This window comes from Rhincodon typus, chromosome 7 (genome assembly GCF_021869965.1).
Source record: "Rhincodon typus isolate 14 chromosome 7, sRhiTyp1.1, whole genome shotgun sequence".
In the NCBI taxonomy this organism is placed as follows: Eukaryota; Metazoa; Chordata; class Chondrichthyes; order Orectolobiformes; family Rhincodontidae; genus Rhincodon; species Rhincodon typus.
In genome coordinates, this window is record NC_063338.1 from 67,054,590 (window position 1) to 67,073,847 (window position 19,258).

The following is a 19,258-nucleotide window of genomic DNA, read 5'->3' on the forward strand; positions in this document are numbered from 1 at the left end:
CAGCAGATGTCATTTTGTTCCTACTGCAGTTAAACCCAGTACATTGAAAGTATGGACAAAACAAACATTCTTTGCCAAGAGATAGTAGGAACTGCAGATGCTGGAGAATCCGAGACAACAAGGTGCAGGGCTGGATGAACACAGCAGGCCAAACAGCATCATAGGAGCAGAGAGGCTGACGTTTCGGGCCTAGACCCTTCATCAGAAAAGGGGGAGGGGAAGGGGGTTTTGAAATAAATAGGGAGAGAGTGGGAGGCGGATAGAGGAGAGGATAGGTGGAGAGGAAACAAACAGGTCGAAGAGGCGGGGATGGAGCCAGTAAAGGTGAGTGTAGGTAGGGAGTTAGGAAGGGGATAGGTCAGTCCAGGGAGGACGGACAGGTCAAGGGGGCGGGATGAGGTTGGTCGGTAGGAGATGGAGGTGCGGCTTGAGGTGGGAGGAGGGGATAGGTGGGAGGAAGAACAGGTTAGGGAGGCAGGGACGAGCTGGACTGGTTTTGGGATGCAGTAGGGGGAGGGGAGATTTTGAAACTTGTGAAATCCACATTGATACCATTGGGCTGCAGGGTTCCCAAGCGGAATATGAGTTGCTGTTCCTGCAACCTTCGGGTAGCACCGTTGTGGCACTGCAGGAGGCCCAGGATGGACATGTCGTCTGAGGAATGGGAGGGGGAGTTGAAATGGTTCGCGACTGGGAGGTGCAGTTGTTTATTGCGAACCGAGCGTAGGTGTTCTGCAAAGCGGTCCCCGAGTCTCCGCTTGGTTTCCCCGATGTAGAGGAAGCCACACCAGGTACAGCGGATGCAGTATACCACATTGGCAGATGTGCAGGTGAACATCTGCTTGATGTGGAAAGTCTTCTTGGGGCCTGGGATGGGGGTGAGGGAGGAGGTATGGGGGCAGGTGTAGCACTTCCTGCGGTTGCAGGGAAAAGTGCCGGGCGTGGTGGAGCTGGAGGGGAGTGTGGAGCAGACAAGGGAGTCACGGAGAGAGTTGTCCCTCCGGAAAGCAGATAAGGGTGGGGAGGGAAAGATGTCTTTGGTGGTGGGGTCGGATTGCAGATGGCGGAAGTGTCGGAGGATGATGCGTTGGATCCGGAGGTTGGTGGGGTGGTACGTGAGGACGAGGGGGATTCTTTTTTGGTTCTTATTGCGTGGACGGGGTGTGAGGGATGAGGTGCGGGAGATGTGGGAGACACGGTTGAGGGCGTTCTCGACCACCGAGGAGGGGAAGTTACGGTCCTTGAAAAACGAGGACAACTGAGATGTACGGGAGTGGAATGCCTCATCCTGGGAGCAGATGTGGCGGAGGCAAAGGAATTGGGAATAGGGGATAGCATTTTTGCAGGAAGGTGGGTGGGAGGAGGAGTATTCTAGGTAGCTGTGGGAGTCGGTGGGCTTGAAATGAATATCGGTTTCTAGGTGGTTGCCCGATATGGAGACAGAGAGGTCCAGGAAGGGGAGAGAGGTGTTAGAGATGGTCCAGGTAAACTTAAGGTTGGGGTGGAAGGTGTTAGTGAAGTGGATGAACTGTTCGAGCTCATCGTGGGAGCACGAGGCGGCGCCGATACAGTCATCAACGTAACGGAGGAAGAGGTGGGGTTTAGGGCCGGTGTAGGTACGGAAGAGGGATTGTTCCACGTAACCTACAAAGAGGCAGGCGTAGCTTGGGCCCATGCGGGTACCCATGGCTACCCCCTTTGTCTGTAGGAAGTGGGAGGAATTGAAAGAGAAGTTGTTGAGTGTGAGGACAAGACCAGCTTATCATGGCCTAAGAAAAGAGCAGAATTTAATAAGAAGGAAAGTAAAGGTCATATACAGGTCCATTTGAGGCTATCATTATAATTGTAGCCTGCAGATTTGAACAGGCATTCTCCATTTTCATTTATGTTTAATTAAGCTCAAGGACTTTACAGGGATTTTCAGATACTTTCATTGAAAAGCCACTCAGAGCCTGAGTTTTAGTAAATTTGATTGTTCCCTGAAGGAACATCACTCCCTTTAGCCCAAGTACATAAATTTCTTTGAAACACCGTGTATAGGAGAGTTCACAATGAGGCTTCCTATGACCTTTCTGCAGGACAACAAGGAACTGAAGGATTGAATGAGGAAGATGTGCATACAGGTTCATAGTAGGAGGATCCAACCTGCCTGCTGCATGCTTCCCTCTCAGTTTACAGTTGCACGCACTCGTAAATTAACCTACGTGAAGAGTCATACAACTTCAAACTTAATTTCAACTCAAGATGAGTCGAACCAAAGTCTGGGTCCTCACTTTCACCAGACTTCACCATACATCATCCTGCCAAGAGATATCAAAATGAAAAATACTTCGAATTCTTTTTGCCATGGCTACCATTGGTAACTTTCACGGTTTTGTATGTTTCTGCATCCATTTGATCATGGATGTGGTCTTCAAAAACCAAACCCTTATTCATAAGCCTTGGGGTGACTATTCGACAGCACGGAGAGGAAGAGTGAGTTTTTTTTTGCTGTTCCAAACATTTCCAACATTTGTTGCAGTGGACCTTTCTTCTACCTTTGGATCCAGTCCGAAGCATCGTAAACTTCCCAACCATTAAAAAAATCCAGTAGCTGAATGGGAAGCTGGCATGTAATGCATATTTTGCATTTTAGATGCCTTTTATGCCGCCCTGATATTTTTCAGCATTTGGCCCTCCAAAACATTGTTCTAGTTTTTTTTTTGCAGAGGACAAGAAAGCATTGTAAGCTTCTCAAAGAACGTTTGTGACAACGATTGGTATTCTAAAACGTTGTTTCCGGATACTGGATCATGGGGGAATGAACTTTGGAACGTGTTCATGAAAATACCTTTTGCTTTGTGTTTTTTATTTGTTCTCCATATCTCCTTGTTTGCAATGAGGCCTTAAATTGGAGACATTAGAGTGGGAAGAGAGCATCATGTTAGAAAGTTCATGGAATACTCACTCTGATGCCTGCCTGGGTGCAGCTGCAACTACCATCAAGAAATTTGACCTCATTCAGAACCAGGCAGTCTGTTTAGCCATGACAGCGTACTGTAGCTGCAGGACTATCTACAGGATACACTTCAGCAACTTATCAAGATTGTTTCAACAAAATATCCATTGTCTGTTAAAACTGATAAGTAAAAGTTCTACAATTTTGTTTGAACATCTTCATTCCAATGTTTCTTTCCAAGTCATACTGACCATCCTGACTCGGAAAATTGTTACTGCTGTTCCATAATCACTGAGTTACTTATAGTGTCAGTTGTTGCTCAGTCAATTGTAATCTTGCCTTTGAATCACAAGGGTCTGAGTTTAGGTCCTACACTTGGGTCAAGTGTAAACACCAAGACTCACAGATTACTGTCCTGTTGGAAGCCAAATCCATGTGCTTTGATGTGAGATGTTAAACAGCAATCTCAAATGATGTAAATGATCCAATGACTTAATTTTGAAGAACTTTGTCATTGTTCCCAATGTCTTGGCCAATATTTATCTCCAAAGCAACCTCGCAAAAACAGATCATATGTCCATTATCACATTGCTATTTATAGGAGCTGGTTGTGTTCAAATTGGCTGCTGCATTTCCCATATTAGAACAATGAATACACTCCAAAAAGTACTTTATTGGTTTGAAAAGATTTGCAAAGTCCGGTCATCATAAAAAGCTCCTAACTGCAAGTCTTCTTTTACTATACTAAATTCCCCTACTTAAATTTACATTTTCACTATGAGAACTGTAACATAAAGGAGTAAGATCCACCATAGTGCCTGCAGAGTAACAATGGATGGTAAATGAAAATATTGTGCAACCTTTCCAATATTACCCACATTTCAAGAACAAATAAGCAAATCTATTTTCAGTTTCCAGAGTTAGCTAGAGCACTTGATCTGCCCGTAGGTGGTGCAATGTAGATCATTCTGATATTGCAAGTCACCTTGCATTAGATTCTAAAACGGTAATATTTATAGTAGATTAGATTTGTGAGACCACATGCATTTTGAAATAAGCTACAGGGTATTTGTTAATATTGTAAAGGACTTATATTTAGGATATGACTTATAGGGCATTTGTGAGATCTAATGCAAGAATATGTAGCAAAGAATGTTTTTTTGTGGATTACAAAGAAAGTCAAAAGCATCTGTAACAAACTATAACAACTGAAATTCTTGTCCATGACTTTAATGCCTCTTGACCCAACAATTTCAAAGATCCCCAGTTGGGACCCATTCGCCATAAATTCCAGTTTGTACACATTCTACTGTCCATAACTTACCGTGCATTGGGTTGTGCTCAAACATCATAGCTGTCTTTGCCAACCCATATTGGCTCTTGGTTCCCAGTGACACCATCATGAAATGATGATCATTATGTTAATTCCCTTCATAGCTTTCCCCTTCACTTTGTGAGCCTTTTACTGTCCCCAGAATTCTTCACCGCTTTGAATATGTGAGTCTTCTGTCTTTGCTCTGAACTTTACTGACAGTAACTCCATATACACCGGAATTTCCTGTTTAAAGCATGTTGTATCTCAATTCCCATTTTTTCTTTAAATTTGTTCCTAAAATGCACAATTTATGCCAAGCCCTTGGTCTTCCCTCCCACTATTTCCATCTTGGGCTAGGCATCATCTAGGTCTGATTATACCTCTGTGAACTACTTTGAACATTTCCCAACAATAAAAGCCAGAACAAATGCAAGTCATTGGAATTGATACTATTGTTAAGTTTATCTTATTTAATTCAGAGACAATTAAGCACTGCTTGACTTAGATCTGGGAGATGTAATTGAAATAAAAGTAAAAAGTGTCAAATGTAAAAGTAGACTGAAAACAAGGCAAATTTCAACAAAATGAAAATGGACATGATCTAAGTTAACCAGGAAGAAAAATTAAATATGTTGACAATTCCTGCAGTGGGACATTTTCACTATAAGATGCTAAATGTTTAATATGAAAGCAGTGCTGAAAATGAATAGGCTAGAATTGTTTTCATTGGCGCCCTCCAATATTGACTTGACTGAGATTTGGAGATTTGAAGATTCAGTGGAAGTGCACTTTGCTCTGATAGAATTGGTTGGACTCACACCAACTGACACTCTGTCCCCTGGACCCTGGAAATTCCTGTGCCTGCCTAGCATTGAGGTAGGGGGTGGATTGGTGTTCAGGTTTCTTGGACACATTGTGCAGATCTCTCTTTGGGTAATATTATAATTAAGAAACAAAGTCCACCTTCATGAGTTGGGGTCACCTGTGCAACTTGGATCTCCCTTTATAGATCCCACTTCCATCCTTCTGGTGACGGTGTGCCTTATTTCACTGAGAATACCAGTATCCAGTTTTACACATGGTGCAGGGCTGGATGAACACAGCAGGCCAAGCAGCATCATAGGAGCAGAGAGGCTGACGTTTCGGGCCTAGACCCTTCATCAGAAAAGGAGGAGGGGAAGGGGATTTTGAAATAAATAGGGAGAGAGTGGGAGGCGGATAGAAGAGGGATAGAGGAGAGGATAGGTGGAGAGGAAACAAACAGGTCGAAGAGGCGGGGATGGGGCCAGGAAAGGTGAGTGTAGGTAGGGAGTTAGGAAGGGGATAGGTCAGTCCAGGGAGGACGGACAGGTCAAGGGGGCGGGATGAGGTTGGTCAGTAGGAGATGGAGGTGTGGCTTGAGGTGGGAGGAGGGGATAGGTGGGAGGAAGAACAGGTTAGGGAGGCAGGGACGAGCTGGACTGGTTTTGGGATGCGGTGGGGGGAGGGGAGATTTTGAAACTTGTGAAATCCACATTGATACCATTGGGCTGCAGGGTTCCCAAGCGGAATATGAGTTGCTGTTCCTGCAACCTTCGGGTGGCATCGTTGTGGCACTGCAGGAGGCCCAGGATGGACATGTCGTCTGAGGAATGGGAGGGGGAGTTGAAATGGTTCTATCTCTGATTCCAGTTTTACACATGTTCATTTATAGTCTGAGATAGCGTTTGGAAACCCGACACCAGCCTCCTTGACAATACTGACCTTGTGAAAAGCTAGTGGATGCTGCACATCCTACTAGAAAGAATTACAACAGGAGTCCAGCAAAACAGCTGAGAAAATATAACTCTTATATGTTCTAAAAGGGATACATCAGTTTCCTGAATAAATATATCAAAGCTAAATCAAAACCTTCAGTTGTAAGGAAGGAATATGATAAAGTTAGGCCTAACAATAATAAAGATTTTTTTTGTTAATTCATGGGACATGGGTTTCACTAACTGGATCAGCATTTATTACCCATCCCTAGCTACCCTTGAGAATGTGATCTCATGCCTTCTTGAACCACTGCAGTCAAATTGTTGTAGATAACCCACAGTTCTGTTGGGAGGGAGTTTCAGGATTTTGATCCAGCAATATTGAAGGAACTGTGATATATTTCCAACTCAGGACGGTGAGTGTCTTCGAGGGGAACTCGAAGGTGGTTGTGTTGTCCTTCTAGATGGCAGTGATTGTAGACTTAGAAGGTGCTGTCCAAGGAACTTTGGTGAATTTCTGCAGTGCATCTTGTAGATGGCACACACTGGTGCTACTGAGCGTTGGTGGTATAGGGAGAGAAAGTTTGTGGGTGTGGTATGAATCAAGCGAGCTGTTTTACCTTGGATGCTGTCAAGCTTCTTGAGTGTTATTGGAGCTGAATTCAACGAAGCAAGTGGGAAGTATTCCATCATGCTCCTAATGTATGCTTTGTAGATGGTGGACAGGCTTTGAGGAGTTAGGAGGTGAGTTGCTTGCTGCAAGATTCCTAGCCTCCAACCTGTGTTTGTACACATAGGACTTATGTGGCCGGTCCAGTTTCAGTTTCTGGTCAATGATAATTCCTAGGATGGGAAGTTGATAATCCCAGTATGTGGTGGATTCAGTGATGGCAATGCCATTGAATGTCAAGGGGCGATGGTTAGATTCTCTTTTGTTGGAGAAGGTCAGTGCTTGGCACTTGTGTGACACAAATATTACTTTTTAAAAAATTCATTCACTCACTGGCTGTGAGTGTTGCTGCCTGCTCAGCATTTATTGCCCATCCCTAGTTGCCCTCTTAGTTAGTTAGTTGCACTCTTCATTGAACCAATTTTGATCCCCTGGCTTGATGGCAATGGGAGAGTGGGGCATATGCCATAAGGTTGCATGTTGTGCTGGAGTATAATTTGGCTGTTGTTGATGGCCTACAGTGCTTCATGGATGCCCGGACATAAGTTGCTGGATCTCTTCACAGTCTATATCATTTATCAAGGTGATAGTGCCACACAAAATGATAGAAGGTATTTTTAATGTGACAATGGAACTTCATCTCCACAAGGATTGTGTGGTGGTCACACCTATTGGTACTGTCATGGACAGGTGCATTGGCAGCAGATAGATAGGTGAGGATGCGGTCAGATTTGCTTTTCACTCTTGGTTGTTCCCTAACCACCTACCATGGACGCAGTCTTACAGATACATCCTTTATTACTTGACCAGCTCAGTCAGTAGTGGTGCTGCTGAGTCACTCTTGGTTGTTGACATTGATGTTCCTCCATCCAAAGAACATTTTGATTCCCTGCCATTCTCAGTGCTTCCTCCATGAGATGTTCAACATGTGAGAGTACTGATTCATCAGTGATGGGTGGGGAGGGTGTTGGTGGTACACAACAATCAGCAGGTTTCTTTGTCCATATTTGATCTGATGACATGATACTTCATGGGGTCCAGAGTCAATGCTGATGACTCCTAGGGCTACTCCATCTCAACCGTACACCACTCTACTGCCACCTCTACTGTGTCTGTGTTGCCTATCGGCGTGGTGGTGTTGCTGCTGTGTGGGACATTGGGTATAAGGCAGGATTGTATGAGTATGACAACATCAGGATTGATTGCTCTGTGAGATACCTCTCCCAATTTTGGCATGATTCCTCCAACAAGGACCTTGTAAGGTAACAGCGCTGTGTTTGCCATTGTCATTCATTTTCAGCACCTTGGTCAACATCAGATGATCTGACCAGTTTCATTCCTTTTTACCTTTCTAGCGCTTGATACAACTGAATGATTTGCCAGCCCATTTCAGTGGGCATTTGAGAGCTAGCCACATTGTTGTTGGTCTGGAATCACATGAAAGTCAGACTGGGTAAATATAGCAGATTTCCTTTCCTAAAGGGCATTCATGAACCAGATGGATTTTTATGACAATCAACCATGGGTTTATGGTCATTATTAGACTTTTAATTTCAGATTTTTATTGGATTCAAATTCCACCATCTGCTGTGTTGGGATTTGAACTCATGTTTTGCAGTGCATTACCTGGGTTTCTGATTACTATTCCAGATACACTACCACTAGACCAGTTCCTCCCCATCATGAGGTCTAAGGAATAATAATTGGGAAGGTTTGGAGGAGAAACTAGAAGGGTAAAGTGTAAAATAAAAGGCCAGCAATTACATAAAATGAAACACTAGGAATTTTACAAAAACTTAAAATTTACTAGTATACTTAAAGAAGATATAAGTGTTGAGGGATAAATATTGGACACTAGCTATGAAGGATGAAAGAAGATATTTTGCATTTATTATAACAAATGATAATGTGAGTGAGAACTAGGTTTATATTTACATATATAATATAAAATATACAGATCAACAAATCTTCACTCCATCCCTCTATTCTCAGCCTCCTCATTTAGTTTCCACTTAAATGCAATTCCTTTCAACCTATTCATGTATCAATAACCTTCACTTTTTCTCCACTCTTCATCTAAAGAAATTCTTTCTAAATACTTTATGAGAAACATTAGAACCTATTTCATAATTATGCACCCTTATTCTGGACTAATTGCACAAGGAGTAACAAATCTCCCTTTTTGAAGACAGGAATTAGATTTACTAAAGGAGGACATGGTACAATTAGTTAGGCTAACTATAGAAAAGGGATTGGTTTCAGTCCATAATTCAGTGGTGCCATCTGTTGCCCTTGGTATTTACACTCTTTGACTAAATCAGTTGACTGGAAAACACAAAGTAATGTCCCTAACTTACAAATAGGCATCAATATGAGCAAATGAACATAGAAAATTTAACGATCAATTCCTGATATGGGATCTACTGGCGAACTTTATTGCCTGTTTAAAATAGATGATGTTAACACATTTTGTGCAATGAAAACAGGAAAAAAGTCTTTCCTATTACATCGGTGAGCAGACTTGCAATGATGAGGCATTCATAATATGAAAACACACTCTGCAGTACGGATCTAGAACAGAAATTTACAATGTTGTGCTCAGCAGGTAGGAATTGCTACACCAGCCTATTCAGCTCCTACTCCCATACAGTGTATTGAAAAAGTAATTTTCAAGTTTTATGTGTAAATCTGGAGTCAAATCCCAGTTTGATCCAGAGCTCCTGAAGCCATCCACAATTAATCTATCTGAATGTCATTTCACAGAACCAAGCTTTTCATGCAGAGAATGGTGCGTGTGTAGAATGAGCTGCCAGAGGAAGTGGTGGAGACAGTTACAATTTCAACATTTAAAAGGCATCAGGATGGGTATATGAATAGGAAGGGTTTAGAGGGATAAGGTCAAATGTTGGCAAATGGGATTAAATCAGTTTAGCATACCTGATCAGCACAGACGAGTTGAATCAAAGGATCTGTTTCTGAGCTGTATAACTCCATGACTCTAAGTATTAAAACTTTTAATACTTTTACCTAACTGGTAGGGAAGAACAATCTGAGTTTCTATTACATGTGTAATATGCTAGTTTGCAGCTGGTGTGATAATGAGATGACTTGGTGTATAATCACTGGAATGTGTCAACATTATCAAGCAGTTACTAGTAAGTGTAAAACCTAAGCTGAAATAGGGAATATGCCTTAGAAACTGTGGTTATGGAAGGTCAATCATTGGCCACGTTCAAGGCAGAAGTTGATGGATTTCTGGGGACTGATGACATTGGGAATAATGCGGGAAGATGGCGTTGATTTAGCTAACTAGCCATGACCTAACTGAATGGCAGAGCAGGTTTGATTGGACGAATGGTATATTCTGTTCCTATGTTCTGAGTAAATCAGGGTGCATTTTGAGACCACAGTAGCACAGTGATTTGCAAACTATTGTAGGGCAAAACTGGTACATATTATTTTCAATTTTTATTCCCTAAAATTACAGCAGGAATTGCAGCATTGATTTTCATAACCTGTTAATTTGTGTGATTTGTTTAAAGCAGGGAGAGTTGAAAAAAATTCATATAGCTTTTAAAAAGAGAATGGTTCCTGGTTCTTTCAGAACATTCATGCTTGCTTTTTGAGCAAAGGCTAGCATTTAGTCCATTTTACACCATAGGGCAGTGATGAACAATAATGCCTTTTTTCATAATTATTTTGTGGGCAGATAATGCTCTACATTAAACATGACCTAAATATGTACCAATGATACATGACCTGCTAACTTCTGTAATTAATGACATCTTTTACACATATTATCTCTTCATGTAAAATACTCAGCATTTTATCATTTTCCTGAGTATCGAATCATGAGATTCTTTATTTAATAGACATAAGTTCCTAATTTATTGAACATTTACTTATTCAAGCACATTAAAATGCACTTGTGTAAGTTAGCTCCATTAATCAGCTGCATTGGAATATTATTTAGCAATTAAGAAAGATGCAGTTATTTATGATATATTGTGGTGTTATTAAATGAAACATCTATGCAATTAAACCTGCAGATTGGGCAACCAGTTAAAATGAATTGAAACTTTTTAAACAAAATCCATAGTTTAGTTTGGAGACTGTGCTCTCCCAGGATTTCTCTATTTTTGCTACTGGCAAGACAGTTGTTATTTCAGCATGGATGGCAGTTGCACATGGTCTCTGCACAATCCCCACTGTAGCAGATTCTGAAGAAGTTGCTCAGGAAATTAAATTTTCCATTAGGCAATTAATGTGCATCTGAAACCTTGCTAAAATCCCCTTCTAAATCAGAGAGGTTCTGTTGAAATTAAATAGTTACTTGGGAAGAGATAGTTCATTAAATCTATAGTATAATTCCTGAGTAAATACTAAACCAATCCCATACTCACTTCACAAACCCCAACTACACTTTCCCCAGACCTGTAAACCTCTCCCAGACCATTACCAGACACCCCCGCAAGAACCTGATTCCTCTATCAACTTGCCACTGCCCTGGAACTGACATGAAACAACCTGCGTGTTCCATGACTTGAACCCTCTACAGGACCAGAATGTATCTGACCCCACTGTTTGCAGAGCCAACTCCATCCTACAGTCCCATTTGACCCAACCCATCTCTGACTTGACAAACCCCCAACTCCCTAACCTAATTCTCCGAACCGCTGGTGGATCCCAATCAATTCCACCATCCCCTTCCCCTGCCAGATCCAACCTGGCTTGAGCACTCCCCTACCACTGGATCCATTCCGACCTGGTACCCCACCCAAAGCAGGATCTACAACCCATCCCCCTTGAATGGGCTTAACTTGATTCCACTGTACCTGCTCCTAGACCCAACCTGACTTCCACCTGAACCCCTAGGACATGACCCAATTCCCCAGGCCAGAAACAACTCCACCCTCTACCCCACCGCTGTTGTACCCAACCTAAACCCATCGAATCTAACCCACCACCACACCTATTTTTTAACTCATGGGACGTGGGCATTGCTGGCTGGCAAGTATTTTATTGCCCATCCCTTGTTGCCCTTCGAAGGTGGTGGTGAGCTGCGTACTTGAACTGCTGCAGTCCACATGCTGGAGGTTGACCTACAATCCCCTGAGAGAGGGAATTCCAAGATTTTGACCCAGTGACAAAGAAGGAATGTGATATATTTCCAAGTCGCAATGGTGAATGGCTTGGAGGGAAATTTGCAGGTGGTGGTGTTCCTGTGTATCTGCTGCCCTTGTCCTTCTAGATGGAAGTGGCTGTGGGTTTGAAAGGTGTTGGCTAAGGATCTTTGGTGAATTTCTGCGGTGCATCTTGTAGATAGTACACATGGTTGAATGTCAAGGAGCGGTGGTTAGATAGTCTCTTATTGAAGACGGTCATCGCTTGGCATTTGTGTTGTGCGAACATTATTGCCACTTGTCAGCCCGAGCCTGGATATTGTCCAGATCTTGTTGCTTTTGAATATGGACTGCTTCAGTATCTGAGGAGTCACGAGTGGTGCTGAACTTTGTGCAATCATTGGTGAACATCCTCACTTCTGACCTTATGTTAGAGGGAAGGTCATTGATGAAGCAACTGAAGATGGTTGGGCCTAGGACACTACCCTGAGGAACTCCGGCAGAGATATCCTTGAGGTGAGATGACTGACCTCCAACAACCAAGACCATCTTCCTACATGCCCGGTACAACTCCAACCAGCAGAGAGTTTGCCCCCTGATACCCATTGATACCAGTTTTGCTAGGCCTCCTTGATGCCACACTCAGTTGAATGCAGCCTTGATATCAAGGGCTGTCACTCTCACCTCACCTCTGGAATTCAGCTCTTTTATCCAAGGCTGTAATGAGGTCAGAAGCTGAGTATCCCTAGCGGAACCCAAACTGGGCGTCACTGAGCAGGTTATTACTGAACAAGTGCTGCTTGATAGCACTGTTGATGACATCTTCCATCACTTTACTGATGATCGAGAGTGGCACCATCCATACCACTGAAACCGACCTAGCACCGCCCCCAAACACATCCCACCCCCAAACACACCTCACTCTGCTGACTCGATCTGACCTTCTGGGAGCTGATCTAACTCAAACCCTCTCTCCCACTGGACCCGAAACTCTCAGACCTGACACCTAATCTCCCCATTCTCTGCCTGACATGATTTCTCCCACACAATTACCTACTCAAAATGCTGCATCACTTACCTTGTCACCTTGCATTCTGACACACTAACTGGCTGGCACATAAACCCCTACCCAGTTAGCACCCTGCCTCTATCTAACTAGCACCTGACTAACTTTGTACCCTACATCCTTTTCATCTGACTTGCTACTCACCTCGCACCATACCCTTACTCATCTCTCATCCTACTCCTGGCATCCTAAACCCTACTAAGGTGATACCTTGCTTACTAGGCACCTTACCTGATTTGCACCATACCAATCTGACACTCTACTCCTGTTCATCTGGCATCCTATGAGTGATACATTATACATTCCCTAGCTGCCACATGTCCCAGCTGGCATCCTACTTTCCTGGCACCCTGACACTTACTCACCTGGGAAACTACTTAGCTTGCATCTTAGCCACCTACCCATCTGCCATGCCAGCCTTCGAGCATCCTAACAACACACTTTCTATATGTATTTACAGTTTGACAGAAGCTGTCAGGGCCTTTAGGTTTTGGAATATGGCAGCTGACTGCTATGAAAAGAGGATGTTGTTTGCTTTCCTCTGACTACTTCCGCAGTGATGTGAAAGTACTGTCAGCATGGAAGTACTGCTCTTTGTTTCTGAGGAAGCACTCAGCAGAAACTACACTGAGAAATGTGGAACACAGTTCTTTCATGAAACAGAACAGCCAAAGTGGCAATCTGCATGAGATTACCACTCCTCAGAAAATCAGGAGCATTATCTTTTATGACAGCTGTAAATATAGACTATCAAATTTTAACTCCTATCACCTGATCGTTATGAGTGAGAACTTTAATGGACTAAAATAGGCAAATACTATAGACTAAAATGACTGCCATGATCACCTGACCACAGACTGTGACACATCCAGGAGAACAATGTTCACACTGTTAACTGTTCACACTGAAATTAAAGACGTTAAAATCAGGTAACTGAGCCATCATCCAGAAATTTACATCTCATGTGGAATATTCTGCCATGAAAGCAGTTGAGGCCAAAACATTGAATGTTTTCAAAAAGGAGTTAGCTATAATTCTTAGGGCTAAATGAATCAAAGGATATGGGGAGAAAATGGGAACAGGGTATGGAGTTGGAGGATCAGCCATGGTCAAATCAAATTGCAGAGCAGGCTCAAAGGGCTGGAAGGCCTACTCCTGCTCCTATTTTCTATGTTCTATGGCTAGAGGGCATATCTCACAGTAAGGGGTCACATATTTGAGATAGAAGTGAAGAGGAATTTCTTCAGCGAGACAATACTGAGGGCCATCAAGGTTGGCTCATTAAATATATCCAACTCCATACCCTGTTCCAGTTTTCTCCCCATATCCTTTGATCCATTTAGCCCTAAGAATTATAGCTGACTCCTTTTTGAAAACATTCAATGTTTTGGCCTCAACTGCTTTCATGGCAGAATATTCCACATGAGATGTAAATTTCTGGATGATGGCTCAGTTACCTGATTTTAATGTCTTTAATTTCAGTGTGAACAGTTAACAGTGTGAGATAGACAAAATTTTAATTAGTCTGGGAACTAAAGTTAATGGGGAAAGGCAGAAAAGTGGTGTTGAGGATTATCAAATCAGACATGATCACATCGAATGGCAGAGCAGACTCGAGCTGAATACCCTATTCATGCTCCTTCTAGTCTTATTTCAGAAACTGTTTTAAGCAGCAACACAGAGAGGAGGAAAATGAGCTTTGTTTTCACTACAGATGGAAGTTTCTCGGTCTGTTTCTATCAGCCTCTCAGAAGACAACTCGCTGGTGAAAAAGCACGTTGTGGAAACTGGTCAATGAAAACTCGGTATCTATAAGCTTTGTCATGGATGAAGATACCAGTGAACCACCAAATAACCATGATCTTTAATACCTTAAGGACTCTTAAGAGCATTTAAGCTGCACAGCCTTTTAAATCTGTGTTTATGGCTGCGTGTTTGAAGTTGTTTTATTATTTTTCTTGGGGTCAGTAATAAATTACCCTCTCTCTCACTTAAGAAAGCCTTGTAATTAGCTCCTTAATTTTGACTCGTGAGCTCCCTCTGAACTGAAACGTGATCACTGCAGGCTCAAAATAATTTGTTGGAACTGACGGAACGGGGTTTAAAAGGATGGGTGTCGAAACCCCCTCTTTATCTTTTCGAAACATATCATACACACAATTAACATTCAGACCGTAACTGATATATTCTGAAAGGCTTTGCCTACTGCTGCTGTGAACACGATTAAAATAAAACCTCTGCGTGGTTTGAAGCTGAAGAAAAACGCAATTTGACTTGAGGATTAGATCGAAACTTGTCAGCTCCCCGACTCTCCGAGGAGTTCATCATATCGATCGCGGATGTTGTGAAGGAACAGCAATTCCATAGGAATAAAGCGAGTTACATTTAGCTATATCTTAAATGCACGTATTCAAATACGCTAAGACAAAGCCAAGCCCATTTCACAGAAGCGAGATTGTTTACTGTAATATAATCTTCCCGGATTTATAAATCCTCTCTAAAACTTTTTTTTAGTTGAGGCAGAAGTTCCGGCTTGGAACAAAGCTTTTTTCACTGACGTTTGAACTTGACACGGAAGCCTGAACCCAAAGCTGGTTTTAATCTCTGCAGCGCCTCAATATTTCCTTGTTTTACGATACAAGGCAAACTTGCCAACACTGTGAGGAACACTGCACAGCAACGCCTGGCATAAAGGGGGCTTATGTTATGTTCGCCTCAAAAAGCGGTGTTGGGGATTCACTGAGATGGAAGACGTTCGAGCTTTGAAGATATAACTGTGCAGGCTTAAAGGAAAATATTCCTGCTCATTTGTATCTCAAGGTAGAAACAAGCGCACGTAGTTGTTGAATGCGATTAAGTTCATGTCTACATTTTGTTTTAACTGCAGCTTGATGTAAATGCTTCATCACAGAGTCCAGTCACAGCTCTACGAGAAGCTGACAGTGGTTCAGAACTGATTTGACGAAACACTGAATTTTAATTAGAGCTGGTTTGTCAATAACACTGACCGCCCCCCACCCCCACACCCCAACCCCACCCCGTTCCAGTTTGCAGCTCTGTGCTGATGAGTCGGGAGCCCCTTTGATAGACGAGCTAACGTTGCCATCTCTCCTTTTCTCACTCCATCCTGTGCGGGCGGTGCAGACATTCTCGCCAGTGTGCCACATTCCCCGCGCACTACTTTAAGGCATGGAGTCGCCAGCTTCAGATCTCTCCATTACTGCAACAGAACAGGCGGTTCCTGAAGCCAGGAACGGTCAGTGCGCCCCGGTATCTGGTCAGCCGAAGGAGAGGTACAGGATGGACAGAGACACCGAGATGAGGATCAGTGAAAGCGCGCAGTTCGGCGATACAGTGGAGAACAGAGGTGAGTGTTGATGACAACGATGGAGTGGGGATAGGGGCTGGAGGCTGGGAGCTGTGTCAGTGCTGGACAGCCCAGAGCAAATGGCTTGCGAATCATTCTGAAAACTTTGACACAGGCAACGCTTCACTATTAAATAGCGTAAAGCATTAACGGACTTCAAACAGAAAGAGAAAACCTTACATTGGAGCCATTTGGCAAGTTCAATGATTAATTCTTGATCAAGCTTAAATGTTGTATGATGCACCTTCAGGCGGTGACTAGGTTGTCCGCAGCACAGATACAATGAAACGGGTAAGGCTGTTTCTTATTATTAAAGCAAGTGTTCATTTAAAAAATAAAATGAAATCACCAGCCCATCAAGAGCCCACTGGTCTCCCCAGATTTAAGATGCTGGTGTAAAATGTACAGTCCATCTCAGTTTATACCCGCACTCACCTGGGACCATGACAGCAAGCACCAGTTAAAACATTCAAATCGCGGAGGACAATTCATTTCTGCTTTGACCTTTCTCATAGGTTTACTGGAAAGCAGCCAAAAGCTGAAACCCCACGAAGCTCAGAGCTACCGCAAGAAGGCGTTGTGGGTGTCCTGGATCTCGATTCTTATCACTCTGTCTCTGGCTGTGGTAGCCTTCAGTGAGTACCCAAACATGTTGCCCTGATCTTACAGACTGCAGTTTATCAGAGCTCCTCTAACCTTTAAAAGATAATGTCTCTTGTCTTCAGATGGACCGGTCTCAATAAGGGAATGAGTAATTCCTATCAGCGAAGTGAGGGCACCGTAAAGACCAAAAATGATGACGAATGTTGATATTTTGGATGTTTGTTGTACTATTGTACTGAGGAAAATGTTTCCTCCAATCTCCATCCCTTTACCAATTGTTTTATTAAAATTTCCTTCAATTAATGTGATATGTGCACAAGTGATTGGGAAATAAGTTTTCTTTTAAGGAATGCATCATTCTCAGCAAGATGCAGCCTTTAATAGCAAATAAAAACTTTGACTAAACAAAGAAGCAAATCCTAGTGAACCAGGATGTCAACATAATGCTAATGTCTTTCTATTGCAGTTTTGGCTTCTAAAATTAAAATGCAGTTATCGTTTGTGGTTGATCGGAAAATGCAATAACATTGTTCTTTACTGGTCTTTATTAGTTATTAGTATTGCTCGCCAAGTGTTTAGTGAAAGGTCCCATTCTCTGATATGCTACAGAGAAGGAGTTTACAGTGACCTGAGCACAGTTTCTGAAAGAGTACACACATATTACATCTGGAAGGTCTGTGTCTGATTTGGTTTTGATTTTGGATTGAAGACAGCAGAGTTTGAAAAGTTACCAGTCTGTTCTGTAAGTGATTCCCCCACATTTCGGTGAAATGCTGGAAGTGAGATTTGCAGCAAGGAGAATGGAGAAAAGAGTTGGAGCGATGACACAGCTCACACACAGCCTTGTTGGACTTCACTTTTCACAGAGATAAGGTTTGTGGCAGTTGTGATGATGAGGTCGATGGCTTGCATGGCATGGAGTGATTTTTGAGGGTGACCAAATTTGAGGAGGATATTCCAAAAGACTTTGCAGTTGACAGTGTCTAAGGCTACTGTGAAGACTATCTACGGTGATTGGACTTAAAGTTCCTTGCACTTTTGTTGAATTAGATCATCTCTCCAACTAGCACATCCCCCTAGTTAGTTAAAGATTAATGGTGAGATCCTGGAAAATAGGGACTATTTTCTGTATGTTAGTAATCTTCTAATGATGAAGGCGGACTTAGACAACAGGGATGATGGCTGACTAAGAAAATGATTTGGCAGGGGAACGGGACACAGAGCAGATGTAAAGTCACGAGCAAGGTCCAGTGAGATGTATAAGGACAGGCCAGTGGGTAGAAAAGACATGGGCATCAATTAGGGACATGAGAGGTCTGGATGTTCATGCAAGGACCATGACTGGTAAGGCGGGTGAACTTAGGAGCATTGATCAGCACGTGGGAATATGGTATTGTTGCAATCATGGAGGGAGGATAGGACTGGCAGCTTAACATTCCAGGATATGGAAGTTTCAGGTGGGATTGGGGGGAGAGTAAGAGAGGTGGGGGCATTGAATTTTTGTAAAGAAAACCATCACAGCTGTAATGAGGGAGGACGTCATAGAAGGGTCTTCAAAGGAGGCCATCTGGGTACAGCTTAAAAAGAAAAAAAGGATGATTACCTTGCTGGGATTATACTACAGGCATGCCAATGGTCAGAGGGAGATAGAGGAGCAGACACGTAGGCAAATCAGAGAAAGGTGTGAGAGAACTAAGGTTACAGTTGTGGGGAACTTCAACTTTCCTAACCTTAACTGGAATCAAACGGGGTGGAATAAGCATGCAGGAGAGCTTTTTGTGCCAATATGTAGGTAGTCCATCGAGCGATGGGGCAGTGTAGATCTACTCCTAGAGAATGAAGTCTGTCAAGTGGTTGAAATGTCACTGGGCAAGCATTTTGGGAATAGTGACTATAACTCTCTAAGTTTCAAAATCATTGTGGAAAGGGATAAGGACAGTGCAGAAATTAAGTGTTGAAATTGGGGAAGGCCGATTTTGATGTCATTCAACAGGATCTGGCAAACATAGACTGGAAGCAAGTATTTGCAGTTAAGTCTACAGATAGAAAGTGAGAGTCTTTTAAAAGTATTACAGAGAAAGTCAGGACAGTGTGTTCCTCTAAGAGTGAAACACAAGGGCGGAAGTCATGAGAACCCTGGATGTCAAGGGATATTGAGAATTTTGCAAAGGACAAAAAAGGAAGCATATATCAGGTTTAGTGCATTAAGAACAGGGGGAGGTCCTTCAAAAGTATAGAGAGTGTAGGAGGTTGCTTACAAAATAAATTAGGACGGCAAAGAGGAGCTGTGAAATATCTTTGGCAGATGGGACCAAGAAAAGCCCAAGGCTTTTTGTAAGTATATTAAGAGTAAAAGGATTACCGGGGAAAGGATGGGACCTATTAGAGACCAAAGAAGCAACCTGTGTGTGGAGCTAGTGGATGTGGGTGAAGTGGAGTT

General features: G+C 42.8%; 1 protein-coding gene across 2 annotated transcripts; it reads left to right on the plus strand.

Annotated features, from left to right (window-relative positions):
* The first annotated feature begins 15,395 nt into the window (after nt 1–15,395).
* Nucleotides 15,396–17,013, plus strand: LOC109915673 (transmembrane protein 163). Of its 2 annotated transcripts, XM_048599523.1 has the most exons (4): nt 15,396–15,668; nt 15,993–16,215; nt 16,731–16,850; nt 16,941–17,013. In XM_048599523.1, the coding sequence occupies exons 2-4, from the start codon at nt 16,038–16,040 to the stop codon at nt 16,964–16,966; spliced, it is 324 nt and encodes a 107-aa protein (XP_048455480.1). In that variant the 5' UTR covers nt 15,396–15,668; nt 15,993–16,037; the 3' UTR covers nt 16,967–17,013. The 2 variants fall into 2 exon arrangements, with proteins under 2 accessions (XP_048455480.1, XP_048455477.1); XM_048599520.1 differs by lacking the exon at nt 15,396–15,668 and having other exon boundaries at nt 15,909–16,215.
* The last annotated feature ends 2,245 nt before the right edge of the window (nt 17,014–19,258 follow it).

Bases quoted from the DNA above. Each gene is read 5' to 3' on its own strand.
- LOC109915673 (XM_048599523.1), top strand. From the start codon at position 16,038: ATGGAGTCGCCAGCTTCAGATCTCTCCATTACTGCAACAGAACAGGCG. The intron at 16,216-16,730 runs GTGAGTGTTGAT...CCTTTCTCATAG, and splicing joins CGATACAGTGGAGAACAGAG to GTTTACTGGAAAGCAGCCAA. The intron at 16,851-16,940 runs GTGAGTACCCAA...TCTTGTCTTCAG, and splicing joins TCTGGCTGTGGTAGCCTTCA to ATGGACCGGTCTCAATAAGG.